The sequence below is a fragment of the Polistes dominula genome, unplaced genomic scaffold (genome assembly GCF_049000335.1).
Source record: "Polistes dominula isolate Pdom_NZ unplaced genomic scaffold, Pdom_raw_medaka contig_23, whole genome shotgun sequence".
Lineage (NCBI taxonomy): Eukaryota > Metazoa > Arthropoda > Insecta > Hymenoptera > Vespidae > Polistes > Polistes dominula.
Genome location: NW_028300963.1, coordinates 2,194,012 through 2,220,000, shown reverse-complemented (window position 1 = coordinate 2,220,000; position 25,989 = coordinate 2,194,012). Strand labels below are relative to the sequence as shown.

General features: G+C 26.0%; 2 protein-coding genes across 16 annotated transcripts in view; one reads left to right on the top strand and one right to left on the bottom strand.

Moving 5' to 3' along the window:
* The window catches only part of LOC107065341 (uncharacterized), a 15,623-nt gene extending 9,153 nt beyond the window's left edge, over positions 1 to 6,470 (top strand). For 2 of the 3 annotated variants that reach the window (XM_015318942.2, XM_089172588.1), the window contains exons 4-5: positions 928 to 1,231; positions 1,856 to 6,470. In XM_015318942.2, the coding sequence (XP_015174428.1) occupies positions 928 to 1,073 (146 nt within the window). In that variant the 3' untranslated portion in view covers positions 1,074 to 1,231; positions 1,856 to 6,470. Of the gene's footprint in view, positions 1 to 927; positions 1,232 to 1,838 lie in introns of all 3 variants that reach the window. The other variant, XM_089172587.1, reaches the window with a different exon arrangement.
* On the bottom strand, positions 5,568 to 25,989 carry Acsl (Acyl-CoA synthetase long-chain). Of its 13 annotated transcripts, none has more exons than XM_089172583.1 (9): positions 25,422 to 25,988; positions 15,539 to 15,639; positions 10,750 to 11,104; positions 10,007 to 10,375; positions 9,506 to 9,901; positions 9,102 to 9,414; positions 8,749 to 9,012; positions 8,378 to 8,653; positions 5,568 to 8,285 (listed from the first exon to the last, which is right to left on the bottom strand). In XM_089172583.1, exons 2-9 carry the CDS (start codon positions 15,556 to 15,558, stop codon positions 8,131 to 8,133), a joined length of 2,148 nt encoding a protein of 715 aa, XP_089028709.1. In that variant the 5' UTR covers positions 15,559 to 15,639; positions 25,422 to 25,988; the 3' UTR covers positions 5,568 to 8,130. The 13 variants fall into 13 exon arrangements, with proteins under 13 accessions (XP_089028709.1, XP_089028704.1, XP_089028703.1 ...); XM_089172578.1 differs by lacking the exon at positions 25,422 to 25,988 and adding an exon at positions 24,349 to 24,923 and having other exon boundaries at positions 15,539 to 15,656; XM_089172577.1 differs by lacking the exon at positions 25,422 to 25,988 and adding an exon at positions 24,349 to 24,923.

The following is a 25,989-nucleotide window of genomic DNA, read 5'->3' as shown; positions in this document are numbered from 1 at the left end:
TGCTATAAAAGTAATTGGGAGAGAGAGAGAGAGAGAGAGAGAAAAATCTTCTTCACAATCTATTCCTTTTTTTTTGTTTTTTTTTTTTTAGATAGATCTTGAAAATAAAATATTTCTTTCTGGTATAAATATGCATTCCGATATAAATATATGTATTGAATTTACTTTTTTTTTCTTTTTTTTTTTTTACATATATATCGCGTTACTTTAGTTTGGAAAGCATCTTTTCTTGGTTGCAGCATCGATTTACATCGTTCCTATAGAATATCAATTTTAACAGCGCCCTGAAAGTATGCAACTGTTGATACACTCGCGTACTACGCTACGCGTACAACGTGTATCAAGGGTTGCATCAATTCAGGCGTATATTTTATAACATACAAAAAGTAGATCTTTTTAAATAAATACGTATCTATATACACAACTTTTTCGTTAATATAATATATATATATTTTTTTTTAACTTTTTTTTTATTAAAATAAACTAACGTATATGTGAATAAATTGAAAAGTTTTGAGCTTAAAACGATAAATATTTTTGTTCTATTATCTCTCTTTCTTCAATTATATAAACTATTATATAAATAAAAAAAAATATATATATTTTATTTTAAATAAATTAATAAACACGAATGCACGGGAAACTTTTCTGTGTATGATTCTGATGGACTTCCAATAATTGTATAGAATAAAAAAAAAAACAAGTATATTGATGTTTCGTCCAATTTTTAAAAATAAAAATTCTTTTTTGAGGGCTCGTAACTTTTCAATTTACCCTTGTGTATAAAAGAAATAAATATAATAAAATGAAATGAAATGAAACAAAACGAAACGAAATGAAACGAAACGAAACGAAATGAAAACGAAATGAAAGTGTAAAAAATTAAATGAAAGAAAGAAAAAGCAAATTGTTAATAATATTTTACAGGTAAAGGTTACAGTGGAATTAACGAAGAGATTATATGGATCAGTATAGGTATGGGAATAGCTATAGCGGTATTGATAACGATAGCACTTTGCTATATAGCACGTGAAAAGTGTCGTAAACGTCACGAAGGTTACTATTCCTCCTGACACACGTTACCCCCGCCCGCTTGGGCGAATTGTTCAACTTTCACACCAACAACCCCTAGGGTTTACTTCAGCCCCACAATCTCAAAGGACAAGCCACGAGCTTATTACATCACCGTCTAAGTGGAATGTCACACAATTCGATCGATGATCCTTTCGAAGTGAGTAAACTATCTTCCTTTTCTTAGTTTTTTTTTTTGTTTTTGTTTTATATTCTTTTTTATCTATAACAAAAAAATTATTATTCCTATAAGGAGAATTATTATCAAGAAAATTTCTTTTTTTTTATTTCAAATGATTATTCTATTTACATTTTTGTAAATCTTCGAATATATTGTAAATGTTTTGAGAAATGAATTAACGTTGAAAAATAATTTTTTTATTAATAATAGAATTTATTTTATTGTTAATATTTTATTCGTAAAAATAAAAATGAACGGAGATAAATTGATGAATAGGGTTGAAAGTTTAGTAACAGTCTGTATATAAATATATGTGTATATAGTAGAAATTAATTTCATTGTTTTTTCGATACAACTCAATTTTATTATTAAAGTATGACGATTAAAATATCGTCATTGATAAATTTTTTCCAAAGGATTATATCAATGTACTTCCGATAAAAAAAAAAAAAACAAAACAAAAAACTAAGTTTCGAGAGAATCAGACGAATGCAGAATATCAGCTGTAGGATAATTATAGGATTTATTTGTTATATTATTATTATTATTATTATTATTATTATTATTATATTATTATCACATTCAGTATTCACTGTTTCTTAGACGCCTACCGCTCCGTTACATCGCCGCCTACCGCTCCGTTACATCGCTGCCTACCGCTTCGTTACATTTTTTTTAAATCACACCCATTCTAAAGAAGTTTTCACTTCAAAAAAATGAAAAAAAAAAAAAATAACCAGGAAAAGATATTTAATGAAAGTCTTTGATCAAAGTGTTCTCAATGTAGAAAAATCATAAATGAAAAAGATTTAAAAAAAAAAAAACAAACAAAGAAAATGAAAATAAAATAAAAAATATACACCAAATACATAAACGATAAAATAAACGAGGAAACAGAGCAATGCAGAAGAGAGAAACGTGACGAAAAATTTGATTAATTAATTTAAATAAAATAAAACAATTACAAATCGGAGAGGAGTGTTTCGAAAAGAGAACGCGAATAAATATGAGAACAACAACAACAACAACAACAAACAAATTGATTCGAAAGGTTTTTTTCCCTTTGTCAAATTTTTTTTTTCATTTTTATTATTATTAATTAAAACCTACTCCACGTATATATAAAAATAATATCGTTTATGCTTTAAGCCAAAAATCATTGACCATAAAACATGATTTCCAATGTTGCATAGATTACTTTGTTGAAAATAATAATAATTATTATTTGTAAATAGTAACATTTGTCAAATGTAATTATACATAAAACATATTTTTCCTCAAATCCGATTTGTTCAATTAAAAATTTATTTAACGAACCATAAAAAAAAAAACTCGCAATAGGATTAACAAGTTAATTAACAGGTAAATGTTAGTTAGGGAGATTTGGCTTAAAACATAATTCGATAATAATATTGAAACTTTTTATAAAGAAACTTTTTCTTCATCTTTCATCTCTTTCTCTCTTTCCTCTGTATTGTCTTCTCTTTAAACAGTAAATTAAAAAAAAAAAATGAAATGCATATATATATATATAAATAAACGAACTATAAAAAAAAAATGCGACATAAATGCACGTACTGATTGTAATGAAAATTTTGACCAAAAATTCTAGCGTATATATATATAAATATATATACATATATATTTAAAATATATACATATATATGTATATATATATAAAAAAAAGTAAATATACGTATGATATACCATGTAATGCGTAGATTATAATAATAAATATATTATACATTCCTACGTATTCATAAAACGTAATAATAATAATAATAATAATAATAATAAATTAATTAATTTAATTATTAATCGTATAGGACGAATTTAGAATTATAAAAAAAACAGAAAAATAAATTAAAAAAAAATGAATTAAAAAAAACGGGTATTTAGCAAGTAGATAGTTTACATATTTAATACGAGAATTTAGTTATATCAAAATTGTTCCTTAGACATGAAAAAAAAAATGGCAGAAAAGAATGCAAAAAAAAAAAAGAAAAAAAAAATACAAAAAAGGTTACGAAAAAAATCATTGTAATTATGAATGGACGTAGAGAGAAAAAAAAAAATTGAATTTATTTGACAATTTATTCGATCAACGCGACATTTTGTCGCACTGGTAGCAGAAAATCTCTTTCCTTATTATTTTACAATTGAATGAAATATTTTTAAACGAATATATATATTAATAATACACGTAATAATAATAATAATACTAATTCGATCAAAATGATCGATTATTTATCACAATCGTTCGATTAAAATTTATTTTGCGTATCTTATCAATTTTATGTCCGAAATTAATGTAATAATTGATTCAACGTATTGTTTCCATAAACAAATCAATTTTAACGAATAAATTTTGTATAATATTAATGATAATAATATCAATATGAATGGAATATGAAATAATCGAATAAATGAAATCGAATTGATGTTAATAATATTATCACACATATCGTATATTGTAAATTGAAATATTTTCATTTAGTAAAAAAACATTGTGTGATTAATTAAGAATTCCAATCACAAAAAAGAAAAAGAAAAATAAAAAGAATTGATGAAATGTATGCTGGTAATTAATGTGATTATTGGATTAAATAATGGATGATAATTAATGGATAAAAAAAAGGGTTGTCTTTTTTAATACTATGTCAAGGACTTTTGTCGAATGAACGATTGTGGTCAATGAATCGGTGCCAACAAAGGGAAAAGATTCTGCTACTATCCTATTTTACTTCTGCAATATGTATTATATAATACATATGTGTGTTTGTGTGTGTGAGAGAGAGTGTGTGCGCGCATATGTGTGTGTGTGTGTCATATATACTATTAAGAAGATATTCCTTTTACAAAAAGAAAATGAAAACATACTTAAAAAAAAAAAAAACAAAGGATAGAGTAAGAAAAATGTTCAATCTCATAGTTAAGAAAAAGAAAAAAGAAATGTTTCTTTCTTTTTAAAAAAAAAAAAAAAAAAAAAAAATATTCCTTGATATCGTTGTACACGTTAACAGGGTAAGAAATTACCAATTTCGGGTTATGCAGTTCGATATTGCAACGTCTACAACAACAACTACTACTATTATTACTATTAATTATTACTATTAAATAATAATAATACTACTACTACTACTACTATTATTATTATTGTTATTGCAATGACCAACTCTTGAAAGATTGTTCTATGTATAAAAAAATATTATGATAGATCATTTCTCTTGATGCATTTATAAAGAATAAAAAGTAATGAACACAAAAAAACAAAAAACAAAAAATCTACTAATGTATATAGATATATTTTTTTTTATCTATGTGTATTATGTGTATAGGGGAAATTATATATTATTATAAATCTAAATAAGGATGATGGATTTTATGGAATGATGTTTCTACTTTACCTGAATGAGTAAATTGAAAACTTCACTTCCTGTTTCTTTTTTTTTTCTTTCTTTCTTTCTTTCTTTCTTTCTTTCTTTCTTTCTTTCTTTCTTTCTTTCTTTCTTTTTTTCTTTGAAGGTAAATGTGTATATACATGATTCAATTCTTCATATACATATACATATATATATATATATATATATATATATATATATATATATATATATAGAGCCATATTAATTTTCTTTTTTTCTTTCTATAATACAAGTTTTTCTTTTTTTTTTTTTTTTGTACAGATTTGTATAGAGTATTTATTTCAATTTTAAATCATGATAATAGTAATAATAATAATAATAATAATAATGAATTACTATGATGCATTATAATACGCAAATGATAAACAATAATTTTCATATCTATTTTTTAATAATATTTAAATACAGTGCTTAATTTTATTACAAATTAGTACCGATCTTTACAATTATCTTTTGACAATTATTTACATTCAAAGAGGAACTCTTCTTCGCATTTTTTTTTTTTGGTACAAATGAAGAAGAAAAAATGGGCAAACTCAAATTAAATCGGATGGTAATAAATAATTAATTATAATCATATTTAATTATTAAATGAAAGAGAGAAAAAAAAAGACGTATTGTTCGTTTGAATTTTGTTGAAATTAATTTTTCAGTTCTGAACGTAACAATCATAATCATCATCACCTTGTTGTATTAATTCAATAATTTTTAATAGAAATATTTCAAATGTAACGATGAAAAAAGAAAAAAAAATCGAATGTTCTAATTACTATCTATACAATAATAATTAATAATAATTTGCGTCATATTTTTATAGATAATGTGCTTCTTTTTTTTTCGTTTTTTTGTGTAGAAGAGAAAGAACATTTTGACGATGGAGATGCAATTGGTACTTCTTTCTTTTTCTTTTCTTTTCTTTTCTTTTCTTTTTTTATTCCCCCGTTTTTAATTACTTTTATAAAATATTTTTTTTTTTTTTTTTTTTAATATTTTATTTGAATTTTATTAAGAAACATTTTAGATTCACGAATAATTAATTACATTATTTTTAATATCAATTGGAGCAAAGAAATTCAACAGAATTATTCATGTAAAACGGGAAGACTAAAATCAACACGTGCATGTATTTTCACAGACACACACAACACACACACACACACAGTCATACACTGATACACACATTCGTAATGAAATCTTACGTAAGAGACACGGTTTCTTTTCTTTTTTTGTATTCTCTCCTTCTCTTATATTTTTTTTTCTTTTTTTTTTTATTTGTTGTTTTCTTCTTTTTCTTTTTCTTATAATAATTATCTCAACTTGTACATACATACATACATACAAATTAAATAAGAGAGAACAAATCGATCCCGACACACATACTTACTTATTTATTTACTTACTTTTACATGCATACATACATACATACATACATACACAGCAGCACACATACCTTGTGATAAGAACAAAAAAAAAACCGAAAAAAAAATACATGACCAACGAAAAAATATATTGACTTTGGTGTGTATGTAAATATGTATTCATATTACAAGGACATTCATCATTGAAATTTGTTATTGAAGTAAATGTTTTTTTTTTTTTGATATATCAACGTTGCAAAATGTAAGCAGGGTATTTTTTATTTTCTTTTTTTCTTTTTTTCTCTTTTTTTTGATTTAATAGACATATAAATATATCATCAGACAAATATAATTATGATTATATCAAATTGACATAGATTTATAATTTTGTTTATATTACCGAAAAAAAAATTAAGAATTTTCAAATCAAAAAAAACATACATAAATCAAAATGTACAAAGTTTTTAACTCATAAATCTGACAACGACTTTAAATGCTTTCCAATTTTATTTATATATATATATATATATATATATATATATATATATATATTTATATATATATATTATATATATATTATATACATATATTATATATATATATAAAAAATATATATATATATATATATATATTTTATTGTTTCGTTTAATAATGTACACCTTTTATCTCTTTCTAGCAAAAGTCATTCATTCTTTTTTCGTTTTTTTTCTCTCTCTCTCTCGCTCTCTCTCTCTCTCTCTCTTTTCTATATTATATATATATATATATGTCAATGTTAATTGAAATAAATTACAATTTATTTCTTTATTTTACTTGTTTTTTCTTTTTTTTTTGGGTTTTGTTTGGTTGTATTTTATTTTATTTTATTTTATGTGAATTATTTTATTTTATTTTATTTATTTGTTTATTTGAAGTAGCCCTCTTCCATTTATCCTTAAGCTCGGCTATTACTTATAAATACTTCAAGTAAGTACACAGTAAAATTCGTGAACTTACGCGATCAGTTCGTTTTTAGAGAATTTTCATCCTCGATTGATCCGCACGTTAAAACTACTGTTCAGACAAAATCGTTGAGACATTTATAATTAAACGGTATATTAAATATCATTATCATTATCATCTTCATTATCATCATCATTATCATCACCATCGTCGTCATCGTTATCGACAAAAGAAAAGAAATAATAACATAAATAAAGAAATAATCTTACATAGTGATGTCCTTTGTTTCCCTACTGTTTATAGTAATAATAATAACAATAATTATATTAATTATAATAATAATAGAGGACGGGTTCGTCCTGCACCATTTGTTTCTTTTTTATTTTTATTTTTATTTTTTTTTATTTTATTTTATTTTTTATTTTTTATTATAGCTCTCCTCCACCATCTCGGCTTTTTATATCTCTCGACACTTTACTGTTATTTATTTATTTATTTATTTATTTATTTATTTATTTACTTATTTATTTATTTAATTAATTATTTTACTAGGCTCATTCCTTCTCAATTCATTTAACCGTTTGTATCAAGATTATATTTATCATATTTAAATAAAAATATATTCTCAATAGAATCGTCCGTCCTTGATATATCATATTAATACGCGTTGAAAATTTGAATAGCATATAATATATATATTCATCGAGAGATAAAACGTCTCCTAGAAATAAATCCCTTTCATATATATTTATATATACATATATAGAAAAGATGATGAAAAAACACAAATCAAAATCTGCATTTTCTATCGGAAGACAAATAATAACAAAAAGATGCTACAAAGCTTTTTAAACTTTTTCATTCAAGTACAAGGACTTTTTAAATTCGTTTCCTTTTGTTAATAATAATCTGTGATTACTTTTACTTTGTTTGTTGTGTTCTTATTTGTTAAAATTATTCCTTCATGTTTATCAGAAAAAATAGTGTCTAAAGTTTTGTCGAGTTATACTACTTTCCCATCAGACGAGGATGGCCATCTTCTTTCTTCCTTAGACATTTGGTTTTGTTTGTTTGTTTCTTTTTATCTTTCATATTCTTTTTTTTTTTTTTTTTATACAAATTACTTCTTACACTTCGTACACATTTTTGTTCGACATCACGAAGCATACATTCTGTTGATTTCATGTTGATAACGTTCCTGTACGGCCTTTCTCTTAAGTTTAAACGCAGCTGTTACAAGGCCCATGTCGGGTGACCATTGTTCTGGACAAAGTTTAACTGCTCCAGGTATTTCAAACTTTTGTAACTGACCTGATAGGAAAAAAAGAATGAGTTGAATAGTGATTATATAAAATAGGACGATACAATTAAATAATAATAATCCAAAAGGATTATCCTCTTACATTTCTTAGCTTGTTCAACCAACTCTTGAAGTACTGCCTTTTCTACCTTCGGATCGTTACATAATTCTTCAAAAGTTTTACCGGTAATTCCAAGATTAGCAGCTATCTCTTCGAGTGTATGATGATTAGGTACTATCAGTGCTACTGTATAAGATTTACTTGGATCACCATAAACGCATATGTTTTCTACAACTGGACAGGTTTTTAACTCTGCTTCTACTTTACCCAATGAAACATATTCACCTATTTGTAATTTAACCAAATCTTTCTTGCGATCTAAAATCAATAATTAATATGCGTATGACATTTGACAAAATAACAAATAACAAAATTAAACGATATTGAAGAATTGTTGTATGTATTATTATTACCTATAATCTCTATGGAACCATCGGGATGGACTTCACCTATATCACCAGTTCTGAACCATTGTCTGCCATCCTCCTGGAAGAAATCCTCTTTTGTTTTCTCAGGTAACTTATAATATCCAGAGGAGACGTTTTCACCTCCGATAACGATCTCACCCCTTGGATTTGGTAAATTGGTTACTCTGTAACCAGCTTCTTCCCAATTTTCAAGACGAATGTCACAAACTGTTGTTGGTGCTCCAACTCTTCCAGTACTTCTATCATATGCTATAAATAAAATATGAAAGAATAAATAATATAAGAACATTTATAATATAATAATATTCATTTAATATGAAAGACATTAAAACACGTACTATCCATGACGGTAGCACAAGAGCAAGTTTCCGTAAGACCATATCCTTGAATAACGATGACACACAGACACAATTTAACTTGAGTGTGAGTGTCAGGACTTAAAGGTGCTCCACCAGAGAGAATAACTCTCACTTGACCACCAAGAATCTGTCTGGCTGCACCAAAGATGTATTTGTCGAACAAAGGAGTACTGTATCCGCGTTTAGTCCATTTTAATTTATAATGATAAGCAAAATTAAAGATCGCTTGTTTGAAGGGTCCAGATTTTTTCACTTTTTCATTAATACCTTTGGATATCCTATCTAGTATAAGCTAAAAGTAATAATAATTGTTATTTTATAATAATCCTTTCTTATTCTATATAATCAAATATTTAATGATAAGAAAAAATGAAATATTCTACCGGTACTGCAGTTAAACAAGTTGGATGAAGAACCGAAGCATCACCCTTGGAACCTCGTTGTATTTTACTACTTGAATCAATCATGGTAAGAGGTGAACTATAACCAATAGGTACACCAGTAAGTAAGCATACACTTTCGGCAAGAAGTTCGAAAACATGAGCGAGTGGTAAAAATCCAAGAAAAACGTCATCCGATCTAATTTCAACCATGTCGCAAAATGCTTTTAATGTTGCCATGATATTTCTATGAGAAAGTAATACTCCTTTTGGTACACCTGTTGAACCTGACGTATACATTATAATAGCAGTATCCTCGGCTTTTGGTGAAACTGATACTACTTTAGACGTGTTGCCTGCTTTGATGATATCTGAGAATGGTATCAGTCGTACTCCTTCCTGAAAGTAATATGTAGAATTTAATTAATTAGAAATGTAATTAGAATAAAATTAAAATCATAAATTAATTATATTTAATTTAGATAATACATTTATCGTATTTACCTTGTAACCCTTTGTATCGGTTGGTTTAAGTTGATCCTCCATATAAATAATATTCTTAACTTCGGGTACCATTTGTAAAAGTCGTTTAAATTTTGGTAAAAGTTCATGACTGGTAATAACTGTGTCAACTTCAGTCTCATTAATGCCATGAGCTATGGCTTCGTCTCCAAGTGTCGTATAAATCGTTACCACCGTGAGATTTTGTTTGAAACATGCGTGGGCTGCTATCATCCATTCCGCCCTAGTCTCAGCAAAAATTACAATGTTCTTACGTACATTGAGACCACTCTCGACCAATCCTCGACTAAAGGAAGCCGCCAATCTTTCAACATCCACGTACGATTTCCATTTATAATCACCCATTTTATACTGTCACAAATGAAAATTATAAAATAAAGCATTTATCACACTTGTAATTATGTAAATAAATTGTCAAAATTTATATAAATAATTAATAATATATCTAAAGTTTCAATTAAATATTAATTTACTAAACAGTATTGAAATAATTAAATTTGTTCAAGCATAAAATAAATAAATATATATAATATAATAATAAAATTAATATAAATAAAACAAAAGAATAACAAACAGACCTTTTTAAAGATCGTGTATTTAAAATGTCGAAATTTATATAAATAATTAATAACATTCAATCGTTTCGATTAAATATTAATTTACTAAACAGTAGTATTGGAACAAAATTTGTTCAAACACAAAATAATATAAATAAAAGAACACACCTTTTTAAAGATTCTTCCATTGGGTTGGACCTCATCCTCTTCAGCAAGTATTTGTCTTGTACCAAGACATTTTTTATCACCGTGTATTTTACTAACCCAAAGCAGGACAGCCTCAAGCGTTTGAACTTTTTCACGTTCAAGTCTGATATGCATTGGACCAGGTGAATCAACGCTTCTATAAGTAATGGAATTTTCACTTTTGCTGATGGGACGTGCTTTGATCCTTCTCGAGGCCTTTCTTTTTTCCCATGGCCGTTGAAGGATGAGATATACTGGAAAGGTCAGCAGGTCGTACACGTACGATAAAGCTTTGATCGCGTGGATCGCAGTGCTGATCCAGAAGCTTTCCATTTCTCTGAAAAATCATTTAATCAAATTATTAATAATATAATCCTTATGTTTTTTCAATGATATATTATTTTAATACGTTCGTGGAAAGATAAAAGTCTTTGACTTTTAAAATAATTTATCAATAAGTTTATTTTTTCTTTTATATATATATATATATATACTAATTTATAATAAATAAATATATAATATAATAAAATAAATAAAAATCATTTATATATATTAATTACATAATAAATAAATAAATATATATTTATAATTCTTGAATGACAATAAATATTGAAACAAATTGTAATAGAACGAACGTATTAAAAGTAAACGTTTTAAGATACGATAGATCGTAAATTTATTAAACAAAATAATAATAATTATTATTATTCGTTTAGTTTCATAAACATTAATATAATAATAAGCAGATATTTGCAATGATGCATCTCATGCTTGCGTTTTCAAACGTGCAGCATTATAATATGCGTACTAAAAAGTATAAATAAATAAATATAAAGCAATATATTATTATTAATAATAATAATAATAATAATAATAATAATAATAATAATAATAGAAATAATATCATAATGTGTTATAATTATAGATTATTATAAATGAAGAATTATCTAAATTATATGTTACCCAATCATTAAGATAAAAAATAGACACTGGGGAAAAAATTTAAATAGGACAGATAAAGAAGAACTTTGATCAAATTTGGCAAAACACCAATTACTTTTATCTATATTCATGTGTGCGTATATATATATATATATATATATATATATATATATATATATATATACATGTGAATAGCGACCCGATTCCATGTATTACACATATATATATAGGTACACTATTGCACCTCAAGGGTCGACGATATTTAAGTTTATTTTTAACCAGACTAACGGATTCCTTTGGGAGTAAGAATAAACATAGCAAATCGAGCATTAAATGTATGCAGGCACGTATATATCTATATATGTTTTAAGTCATACACATACATATGTATACATACATTTAAAAATTGTTCGAAGTTATATGGATGTATATACAGTATAAAATAAAATAATAAATTAACTTGGAGTAAGATCTATATTAAGAAAATATTATTGAAAGAAATTATACACGATCCTCTCTTCTCTCTGTTCGTTATATAAAAATGATTTTTTTTTTTTTTTTTTCTAAAATAAACAACGTAAGAAAATAAGAAAAGAATTTAAATTGAATAAAATCCAATTATGTTGTTTTTTTAAAATATAACTTGAGACTATAAAGTAAAGTATCAATTTCATGAAAAACAAGTTCAATTAAAAGTAGGAGAAGATTGAACTTTGATTTATTTTTATAAAATTTGCTTTCTTTGTTTTTTTTTTGTCTATACAATGATTGTATTTTTTTTATTCTTTGAAAAAGCAATGATATTAATCGTATGTTGTTCTCTATCTCACATCTGATTTACGCATTACATTTTAATAGTAACATATATATATATGTAAATGTATGTATGTATGTTACTTAAAATAGATACATGCAAACATAAAAGTTCCAACTCAGACAAAACCATAAATTTGCTCAGTGGACTTTGAACATTGTCTTTCATATGCCTTGATAAATACTATCTCTTTATCTTCTCATCCATTCGCTTCATTTACCACGTTTATTGCAAAATTCATACAGGTTTTATCAATGATTCTACACATAAATCGTAAATTATATATTTTTTTTTTGTTTTGATATAATTTATCTTATTTTTGAAATATCATCATATAATAAGTGAACAGTTGTATACGAAATTATATATATATATATTAAATTAATTAATTAATATAATTAAATATAATTAATAATTATATATATAGTATATTAAATATATATATATATATATATATATATATATATATTATATATATAAATAATTATTATTATATTATATAAATTTATAATAATTATATTAAATTAATAAACTTATTTAATATAATAATGTATTAATTTTAATTATATATTTAATATAAAATTTATATTAATATAAAAATAATATAAATAAAATTAAATATATAAATTAATAATATATTATTTAAATATAAATAAAAAAATAATACATTATAATATTACAAATTATAAATTAATTTATATACATATTATTTGACAAGCTAGTGTGGACGGTTTTGAGTTATGGAGCGGAAATATGGGGGTGGGAGGAGAGGTTGGAGATCGAGGGGGTGCAGGAAAGATTTTTGAGGTGGACTATGGGGGTGGACTGGAGAACACCAGGGTATATGGTAAGGGAGGAAGGGAAGAGAGACAAATTGAAAATAAAGGCGGCGAAGAGAGCGTGGAAGTATGAGGGAGAAGTTAAGGAGAGGAGAGGGAAGTGAGCTGGCGAGAGAGTGTTGGAAGGAGGCGCAGGAGAGAGAAAGGGAGATTGAAGTACGGAAATCAAAGTGGGAAGTAGAGAGGATGAAGTTCAAAGAGAGGATAGCGCAGGACGGGGTGGAGGTGGTGGAAAGGTGGGATGAGGTTGAGAGGGAGGAAAGAAGGCGACAGGAGGTGGAGAGATGGGAGAAGATATTGGAGTCGAGATACAACAAGTGGTACAAGACGGTGGTTGCGGAAGGTTTGCCAGGATATTGGGTAGGAAAGTGGAGTGAAGAGAGAAAAAGAAGAGTGGCGAGATTTAGATTGGGGAATGAGATGAGGGAAGGGAGATACTGGGAAGAGGAGGAGAAGAAAAAATGTAGGGTGTGTGGTTGGGAGAGAGAGACATGGGAGCACGTGTTGGAGGGCTGCAGTAGGGCGGTCGGGGAGGAGGACGGGAGAGGAGTGGAGGAGAGGATCAAGGAAATTTTGGATGAGAGTGGAATGGGGGAGGAGTGGATGAAGAGGATTGGGAGCATGAGAGAGAAGAAGGAGAGGCAAGGAGGGAAAGAAGGGAGGAAGAAGCGGAGGTCTGGAACGGGTGAAGGGGGAGGGGAAGAAGAGGAAGTGAGGGAGAGGGTAGTGTTAAGTTAGGTTAAGGAGATAATTGTTAATGGAGTGCAACCCTTCGGGGACGCAGTAACCATCTATCTATCTATCTATCTATATACATATTATTATAATATTATATTAATTATATATATATATATATATATATATATATATATATATATATATATATATATATATATGATAAGATATAAACAATAAAAACTCAAATTACTATAATTTATTTGAATAAAAAGAATATTACAAAAAAAAAAAAAAATAATATATATATATATATATATATATATATATAAAGAAATGACTTTTTTACTGACCCAAGTTAAAGTTAAATCATAAAATAAGAAAAATTTCTTTCATTTAATTATGCTAAAATAATCTTACATAAGAAATAGAAACAAGAAGAAGAATAGACGAATGAAAACGATTAACATAAAGTTGAATGAAAAAACTAATAATAATAATAATAATAATAATAATAATAATAATAATAATAATAATAATAATAATAATAATTATAATAATAATAAAAGATTGTATACGTATTAATAAATTAACTCAAAGCAAAAAAGAAAAGAAACTCTTTGAAATTCGTTAATTTATATTTCATACAAATGCATATGTACACACATGTAATATGTGTTACATACAACTTATATATATACATATGTAATATGTATACGTATACATATAACACACTTTGCGAAATACTAATTAATAAATTTGATAAATAAAATGAGAAAAGGAAAAAAACAACTAAATGAATTATGTATGTTATATATACTATGCGAATAATAAAAAAGCGCTGACACAAAGTTGTACGTGCAAACGCAAAATTCTAAAAGAAAAAATTCATGCTAATTAATATCACTACTACTACTAATAATACTAATAATAATAATAATCATCAAACATCCATTCGTTTCAACTGATAATTATTCTAAAAGAAAGCAAATACTAATCTAAAAAAATAAAATAAAAAAGCGAGGATGTGCGTTATATAAAATTTACAGAAATGAGAACAAAATAAAATCCAAAAAGCGAAAAAAAATTGTATCACATATAAAAAAAAAAAAAAAAAAAAATAAGACGAATTTGATATCGAATAATCTTCAATCCTAAGCGAGATAATTTTTTAATCATCTAAATAAGGTTATCGAAAAAGAAAAAAGAAAAAGAAAAAAAAAATCTTAAGTCATTTTAAAATATGCGTGCAGCAAAATAATAATAATAATAATAATAATAATAATAATAATAATAATAATAATAATAATAATCAACAGGCATATATAATAGTAAAATGAAATCTACTACGTTGGTTTTTTTTTTTTTTTTAAATTTCTCTCTCTCTCTCTATCTCTATCTCACTCTTTCTCTCTTTCTACTTCTACAACTATGTCTATCCTTTTTTTTTTTTTTTTTTTTTTATAGAGAAGAGAGAGAAAAGTGTTGTACACAAACTCACGGTTTGTCCTCCACGATCATGGTGGCGACCCAGTTTATGCTTACTTCCGATCGATTAACTTCAGGTATTCTCTTATTTCTCGCTGATGCGTATTAATGGCACTGCAAGAAAAATCATTCTCACCAAAAAAAAAAAAAAAAAAAATATATATATATATATATATATACAACCAACGACAAAAATAAAATATAAAAGAAGAAGACAGAAGAAGAGACATAGAAATCACGAGCGATGGAATTCAATAACTCACAAACTAAAGAGAAAATGAAAAAAAAGAAAAAAAAAAAAAAAATATGGAAAAGGTTCAGTTGAAGCTTTAGAAAGAAAGAACAGCAAAAAATGTTAAATAAATAAATCGTCTTCTTAGAGTTAGTCCTTGAAATGTGAATAACAAAAAGGCGAGGTGATGAGGGGGTTTGTTTATAGGGAAAAGAAAGAAAATTGAGAAAAATATTTTTCACACCTGTATTTTGTAAATGTTAAATTTAAATTTAAATTTAAATTTAAATTTTTTTTTTTTTATATACTTAAAGTAAATTTATTAATTCGGCGCTCCATTTATTTATAAAAAAAAAAAGAAGAAGAAGATAAAAAAAAAAAAAAGAGAAAAATCTTCGATCTACCGTTTGAACTTTGATCGTAAAAAAAAATTAATTCACGACCTTGACTGTTTAGTCTCATGAGATAACTAAAAGACAGAAGTAGTAGATTTTTTATTTTTTTTTTTTTTTTTTTTTTTTCAAAATTCATCAATTATAAGTTTATTTATGTATAATGTTTTCACGTGTACGTGCGAGATTAGAAGAAGAGGATACAGAGTCCGTGTAATATCTATGTTCATTATTGACTATGTTTTTTTGTATAGAAATAAAACGTGCCGCCGACTTGTACATAATACGAAATGTATATATGTATTCAATGCGTATATAATATATATTTAAATGAATATATTTCATGTATTGGTAAGAAAGATATTTGAAAACGAAGAAACTTTGTCTTCTTTTTATTTTCTATTTTATTTTCTTTTATTTTTTATTTATTATTTAAATATATATTTAATGCATATTATAAATATATATTTAATGTATATTATATATATATTTAAATACGTATATTTCGTGTATTGGTAAGAAAGATATTTGAAGACAAAGAAACTTTGTCTTCTTTTTATTTAAATTTTATTTAAATTTTATTTTAATTATTTTTTTTTCTATTTTTTTTTTTCCTAACAATATTTAGAAATATCAACTCTCTAAAAAAATTGCATAACCACAAGACCAACTACTACTAATTGGAATAAATTAAAAAAAACAAACTTTTATTGAACTAATTCTTCAAATCATATGATTATGAAATAAAAAAAAAATAAATTAACATATTACACATTAGGTAAACAAGGTGCATACTGAAGAATTATGATAATTACAAAAACCGGTCTCTAGATCAAATGATCTATTCAAATTAATTCGTTAATGTCACATGCCGATTATCCAAAAAAATGAATCATTCGATTTATAGAATATAATCAATTATTTTTCCATATAACTATGATGAAATATTATTCTTATTTTTTTTTTTTTTTTTTCAATTTTTTCTTCGAAAATAGAAAATAGAAAATCGATGAAACTATTCGAAGAAAGATGCTAATGAGTGAAAGGACTTTGAAAAATCTTACTTTAAATACAAGTCAACGTCCTAATTTCTCTCCGATCGAAGAAGAAAGCTGAGAGGACAGAAAAAAAGGGATGAGGAGGAGAGGGAGGAGAAAGTAGGGTTGAAAAGGGGGGAAAGAAATGAGGAAAGGGTAAACCGGTCGAATCTTCACAAGATTCTTACAGTTTGAAAATAGACAAGAGTGGTTTGATGAACGAGAAATTGTTTCCTCACTTGGTCACAGATTTGTTCTACTACATTTATACTTAAAAAAAAAAAAAAAAAAAAAAGATAATCATAAAAATAATTCGTTGAATTTTAAGAAAAAAAACAAATTAAGAAGAATTTTATTACACCTTATTGAAAAACATTCTTGGAATTATTTTTTTTTTTTTTTTTGTATTATCGCAATCATTGAAATAATAATAATTGTTCACCTATAAAATAGAGAAAACGTATTTTGATAGATTATAAATTATTTATAGATAAATTCTACAAAATTCAAATTGTATACATTGATTCATAAATTACGAGCCTTGAATGACGTAATGAAACTTAACAAAGTATTAAACTATAAACTATATGATCATGATTAGAAATGAAGGAACTAACGCGAGTACGAGTTTATAAATTATTATTCTCCTCTCTATGCATATTACTCGTTGATTGTAATATCACGTGCTTGCTCGTAATAACCTCATGATTAAGAAAAAAATTGATAGAATTTAGATCTAACATGTGTGTATTATATATGTACATATATATATTCCAATTCTCAGACATAATTCAAGAAAAAGATAACAAGAAATTGAATATTTGAATTTTGAATTTCCCGCCGAGAAAGTAAATCAAAACACTTCCTCAATTCTATCACGAGTTAAACATTTTTTTATTATTTTTTTTTTATTTTTAAAAGAATAAATTGTTTAATCATTGATTGATATATTCAATTAATCTTTTAAAATTCGACTAACACATATTTTAAATTATTCACAAATCACGATATTAATTACTGGGTAGTATTTAAATAAAAAAAATTAAAAAGATCACACGATAGCACATTTTGGTTAATTTCAATAGATTATATTATAAATTCATAATAAAAATTTAATATCATTTTTGATTTTGATTTTTTTTTGTGTGTATACCTTTTCTTTAAACTCGACGAACACATTTTGAAATAGACCCAAAATATATGCTTATTAATCACAGGACACTTGTGCAATATTTATTGCAACGTTAAGAAAAATTCGAAAGAAATAATACAACGAGAAACGCGTGTTATTTTTTTTTCTCGTTTCTTTCGAAACAAATTTGTATGTGTTAAAAGATTTTAAACGTTTATCTTTAACATTAAACAGACCGTTTATCTCTAGTTTTCTACAAGAATCCGTACAACTAACTGACTGACTGACTGACTGACTGACTGACTGACTGACTGACTAGTTGGTTGTAAAGTATCTAAAAACGTATGAGATATAACCACAGATAGAGCAATACAAGGTTAGAAAGAGACAAATAAAGGCAGAGAAAGGGAAAGAGAGAAAGAGAGAGAGAGAGAGAGAGATAAAGATAACGAGTTACACGGCATTGAACGTCGGACCCTGTATGCTACGATATATTATTGAGAGTTTCATCAAGGTGAAACTTAGCTGTTCGTATAAAAAAAAAAAAAAGAATCGAAAAAAAATAGAAAAGAAGAAAATAAAACGAGGATTACACGTAGCAATAATTCTAATAGCTTTAAGATAATAATACGATTAAAGTTTAATCCCGAGTATTAAAGTAGTTGGACTCATTTGTTTGAACTAACTGATTAATCGATACATCGATTTGATATTAGAAACATATCGATACTTCAAATAAAATATAATCGAATGATATTCTATATAATAGAAGAGGATTATTTATTTTCAATCATAAACTGAAATCAATGACAATTAAACATCAGGTAGGTTAACAAATGTTTAAAGATTTGATTAATCTACCTGTCGATAATTATTTATGATAATGATTGATAAATAAATAAATAAATATATATATGTGATTTGATTATTATTTTTTCTTTGTTAGGATGAATATTGTTAATATATATATATATATATATTAATTAAATTATATTAATATATATATATATATATATATATATATATATATATATATATATATATATTAATAATAAAATGTTATATATTTTACTATAAATAAAATTTATTATTATATTTATTTATTCTTATATTTTTATTATATTTTTTATTATATATATTTATTATATATATTTATTATAAATAAGATATTATATATATATATATATATATAATAATGTATTATAATACTAGTTATACTAATAATATCAATATTACTATTATATACTAGATTACTAGTTATACTAATAGTATTATAATAGTATAACTAGTAATATTAGTATTAATAGTATATATTAGTAATACTATATATATATATATAAATAAATGTGAAAATTTTCCACGAATGGGAAAATAAAGTGTATGAGTTGTGACAATTTTTGTTGGATAAAAAGAAATAAAATATGGGGAAAAGAAAAATAAGTAATGAAAGAGAGAAAGAGACGTCATCAATAATGTCACGCGAAAAGGAAGGGAGTATACGATATATATATACCGGAAGAGAGTAGACCGTTCGTGATCTATGAGGGGAAGGATTTCGCGTTACGTCGCACTGTTATTGAACAACCTCCTACGCGAATCATGATGAGAATATACCAGCTGAGATCAACTAACTGATCCCATTTATTTTTACTTTTTTTTTTCTTTTTTTCTTTTTTTTTTTTTTTTATTCTTCTTACCCTTTCAAATAAAAACCTGTTCACAAAATTTTTATAACTTTTTCCTCTCTCTCTCGTTATTCTGTTGTTATTTTTGTTTTAAAAATAATTATCATATTTCTAACAATGGGAGGAATTGTTTAATTACCACCCCCTCACGAATAAACGTGCTATTATTTCTTTATTCCTTTTGTTACAAATAATATTACAAAGAATTTCTGTTAAAAATGATTTCTCTTTATGCATTCTGATATTAATTTTTCTAAGCTGAAATAAAATAATTTATGATCATTTATACACTTTTATTCAACACACCACCACGTGTGCTTTTCGGTTTTTTTAATTTTTAAAAATGCAATTCTTGCAATTATTAATCATACAATTGGCAACAACAAAAAAGAAACAAAAGAAGAAAGAAGAAAGAAAATAGGATGGTAAAACTGTAAAGAAATAAATATTATTAAATAGTTATAAAGTTGATCGATTATTATCTTATGCATAACTCATGTCAATTCTAATTTGGAATAACTAATAAATAATGTGTATACATTTAGTGGAACCTATATATACATACTAGTATATTAGGGTATATAGAGTATATATATAGTTATAATATACGCTCTCTCTCTCTCTCTCTCTCTATAATATATTATATTATATTATGAATACTATATATATATTATAATTATTAAATTATACTATATATATTATAATATAATTATAATAATAATTTAATATATATACTATACTATAATAGTATATTATAGTAGTACTAATACAATTATATTATAATATAATATACTATTTTTTATTATATATATACTAATAAATAATGTGTATACATTTAGTGGAACCTATATACGTATGTATAAATATGAATGACTTTAATCGTTGCTAATAAGAACTACATGAATAATAAAAAATAAAAAGAAAAGAAAAGAAATGAAAAGAAAAAGAAAAGAATAACAAGTATAACCGGTACGATGCAACGCACACAAGTATTTGTTTAGTTTGTTGACCGACACTAAGCGTTCACGTTTCATAGGTTAAATATCGCTTCTGTAACAAATATCAATGTCTTATTGTAATAATAGGAACTCTTAAGAACAATCGATCATTCGAATTTAAGAAAATAAAAGTATTCCAATTTTCCTCTCTCTTTCTCTCTTTCTCTCATTCTCTCTCTCTCTCTTTCTCTCTCTCTCTCTCTCTCTATCTGTTTTTCATCTCTTTTTTTTTTTTTTTTTTAAATCTAGGACGTGTCAACGATCGATTACAAAGTTCTCTATGCCGAGTAAATTCGTACAAAAGAGATGATACATATCCAAGAAGAGAATATAAACTAAACCACAGAACACAACAAATGTGTATTATACAAAACCAGATGAGAAATATGAGAAACCCCATTGTTATACTTAGACAATCTTTCCATAATGTTAAGAAGTCAAGGTAAACTAATTATTAAACTATAAAGGAAACTCGTTTTTCAAAACTTCCGATGTACGATGGTACAAAATGTAATTGTGAAAAATTCGATCGATATTGATTAACAAACAAAAGTTTAAAATGCATATGTAAATTATTAAAAAGTATCCGGTTTGTCCAAAAAAAAAAAAAAAAAAAAAAAAATAGAAAAATTTCCTACCGATTGGATAAATACTTAATGATTATTTAAAAATATTATTATCGTTTATTAATGAAAACAAAAAAAATAATTTTAAAGTTTAATATATTACTATATATTACAATATATTACATTTAATATATTACTATAAGTGATGTATTAAAAATATATAAATTAAAAAATAAAAGATATATATTATATATCTTGGAATGATTTATCTTTTATATTTAAACTTTGATACTTATATTTTCTACCTGATTACACAGTATATTATTACAATTTACTTAAAGGGGAAATACAAAGTACAAAGATTAAACTTTTTTCTTACGATATTTTCAAGCTCGATGCAATCGAATTCTTCGTAAGAACAACACGATCCGATATATACCGAAGAAGAACGAAGATGAGTCATATGTGTGTGTTAGTAATACAGGCGAAGAAGACAGGTGAGTGAAAATAGTACGGGAGAGTGAATGCATGTGTGTGTATCTTAAAAAGAGATAAAAAGAGAATAAATAAGAAAGAGGAATATATTATTCGTCGAGAGAGTATTAAATCGCGTGAGATCGAACAACGTGAGAATAAAATACTCCACGTGACAAGAAAAGGGCGTTCATTGGCTTGATCACGGCCGTGAAGAAATAGCAGGAAACCGAATGCAATTGTTTTTAATGTTTTTCCTTATTATTTTCTTCTATTTTTTTTTTTTTAATTATATCATTATACTTAGAAAAAAAAATACGTGATGAATACAATCACACAAAGGAGCGTCAATTAAATGCTAATTATCGATAAAATGTTGTGTACTACGTTATTATCTGTGAATAGATTGTTTTCAAATATATATATATATAATAGATACTCCTACCAATAAATAGATGCGCGCGCATATATAAAATTAAAAATTAATAGTAAGGTACGAAGGTTATAATCCTCCCCAAAAATAATAGTGATCCCTTTTTCACATAGAATATCGATTATCGATATAATTTTAACAAGTTCATTTCTTTGTAATAACAGAAAATAATTTGATTTTGATTAATAACTGAAATAAAACAAAAAATTAGATAACATTCGTGGTATACCAATGATTAATATCAAATTTTTACTAATCCTTAATAATTACCTTTTTATAGACCTTTTAATAAACAATATTTTCAGCTAAACCAATAAATAATTAAATAAATAAAATAAAATAATATTTTTTAATAAAAATTATCTAAAAAATAAAACTATATCCTATTCTTCTGTTCATCGTTGTCTCTCTTATAAGTGCAACTTGATGTGACTGCAACGAAGGACGCCGGACGCCTCCCTCGCATAATCCTTAAACATACTCTTATATACAACATATATATATATATATATTTATATATATATATACATATACCTATGCTAGACAAATAGCGCCGGCGCATACGTTGATTCGTGAGAGGAAAGCTTTACACTACTTCGTCCACGCGCGCACACTTCACCGAAAGAGTAACGAAATGCATATACATATATATATATATATATATATATATATATATATATAAAACTATGACTGAAGAAAGAGAAAGAAAGAAAGAAATAAATAAATAAAAAAAATTCAGGGAAACTTACCAAGTAAAATAAAACACTCACCCACGCACAACTCAATTAGAAAGAAAGAGACAAAAATAACAATATATATATATATATATATATATATATATATATATATATATATATATATATTTTACAATGAAAAATAAGTTATAAATTTTTAGTACCACATCCACCAATCGAGATCGTCGATTTCAATAGACTAACTCTTTTTCCTTCAACCACAAATGCAAGAAGAAAATGATCACTGTTCACAATTCAAGGGTCAAGAATAATGTGAGTGTAGGTGTGCGCGCGAGCGCAACCATCCGTGCCGACGACGACGACGATGACGACGAAGCAGCAGGCAGATGATGGTAGGCGCCGTGGAATCGAGGAAAAGATTGTGTGGAGGTGGTAGAGGTTCGTGGGTAGTGGGAGAAAGGGGGAGGAGCGAAAGATGGCGGAGGTAGTATGCACCGAATGGTACACGACTAAAGCCGGTAAAACATATTTATATATATATATGCGTGTATGTGTGTATGCACCTATTATATATATATATATATATATGTATGTATAATGTGGAGAACATATGTTCGTCGTATTTCGTAACAATTCGTCAATTTAATATAAAAATATATTCTTTTTTTTTTTCTCTTGACTTTACGTTGAACTATTTACCTTCTTTATGTAAATGTTTGATCTTTAATCGCTAACCCACGTCGATCACGAAAATATCGACTGTGAAGTAAAGAATATTGTCGTGATTTTAAATTGAAATAAATGTAGTGCTTGTAATAAAGTATACACACGTGGAACAAGAAGAAGAAGTCAGGCTTATATAACAAAAATAAACATGCTAATTCAAGAAGGCTTGAATTCTCTCCTCGAACCACCAGTACTATCCTTACTGCAGTTAACTGTTAAAATTGGTGAACGACGTAGGTTCCAACGATTAAATTTTTTTCGTTTTCTTTTATCTTTTTATTTAATTTTCTTACGTAAGATTGATAAAGTTATTTTAAGAATCACGTATGACAGTTGGAGCGCCGAATGGATAGACGATGAATTTAAATTGATATTTGATTTCGGTGGTAAACAAAAATAGTCAAATGAAGTCACGTAATATTTGTTGTTGTCTTTTTTTTTCGTTTAGCCTACCAGGAAAAGGATCTTCGTACGAAGTACTTTATTATCCTCTTTCTTTCTTCCTCTTTTTGTCTGTTAATTTTTTTTTTTATTCGTCGTATTATATTAATAATTTCCACAGGATATACCGTTTTTATTACACGAAGCACTCAAGTGATACCACGTGCTTCTCCTCTTTGCCCTATTACGTGTCACTAACACTGTCACACTTACTTCGCTAAATTAACCTTCTTTGGATTCTATAACTTTTCGTTCCTCGATATATATACTTCGTTATTTGAAAATATAAGAAAAAATGTGGTAATGATCGTTTTAACGTTCGAATAAGTTTTTCTAGATTGTCATAGTTGTCCCTTTAATAAATGTCAAATTTCTTCGCCCATAGAATTTAAATGGAATATTTGAATATGTCATCAACGACAACGCGAACTTATTCCTCCCGAGAAAACTGGATATCCAATGAAAACTCTGTAGATCTACGTTCTGTTATATGTTACACGTTAGACGCTACTAATTCCACCGGAAAATAACAAGGGATGTATTAGGTTTACTCTGACTTGACGCAGCCATCTTGCCGCTCGGCAATCTTAAACTAACGGGATCGATTAGGTACACGCTGATACTGTCATCTAACGGAATTCTTGACAAACTTTTAACACATGAACCTATCTGCTTCTTTAAGTTAAAAAACAATTGTTTTTTCTTGCAGATATCATTCTAATTAAAATATAAATATTTCAATGAAAAGTTTAATAAAAAGTATACACATATCTATGTAGATATTTCTTATCAATTTCAGTACACTATTATGAAAATCAAAATTCTGTTAAATATTCTCAAAAGATAAAAACAATACTATATGAATACCAATTGCATTTGATAATGTAATTACAATAATAAATTTAAATGATATTTATCTTATTGTAGATATTTTTTAAATACCCAATCAAGTATTAAATATTCATAGATGATTAAACGCGTGGTTATGAATTTTATATTAAATTTATTAAACATTATTTTATCTAGATTGTATAAAAAGTAATATAAAGAAGAATAATAATGTTTTATGCATAAATGCAACGTACTAGGAACCAAACTCGTTAAAGCATGCAGTTTGCAAAACGAGACACGATCCCGACTATTCTTGATATAGATATAGATAGTTGAGCTACGCATAGACCAATCGCGAATCTCGTTTCAATGGTTGAAAATGTGGCGTGATCCTTGATGACGTCACATCAGTTCATGCGATCGATAATTCCTCGTTTCTTTCACCGGGAGAGGAAGCCTCCTCTCCGAAATTATATTGCTACGATCGATACTGACTTGATGCACCACCCACTTCGCGTTGTACGTTATATTTACAATTATATTTTTTACAAAAGAAAAAAAAGAAAAGAAATTAATACACGTAAAGATTCAATTAAAAAGTAACAATATTTGAATTCTATGAAAGTATATACTTTCGTCGTTAACAATAGCTCAGTGACTGAAAGGAAAACATTTATTTTAAATATACCGTTAAAGTACTCTTTACCAATCATTTACCATCTAAGTTTCCCGTGCAACTTTACCGACAGTACTCGTTTGATGTATGCCTTATATATATTTAACTCCATATTTATGTATGACTTATAAAACATGATCTATGTG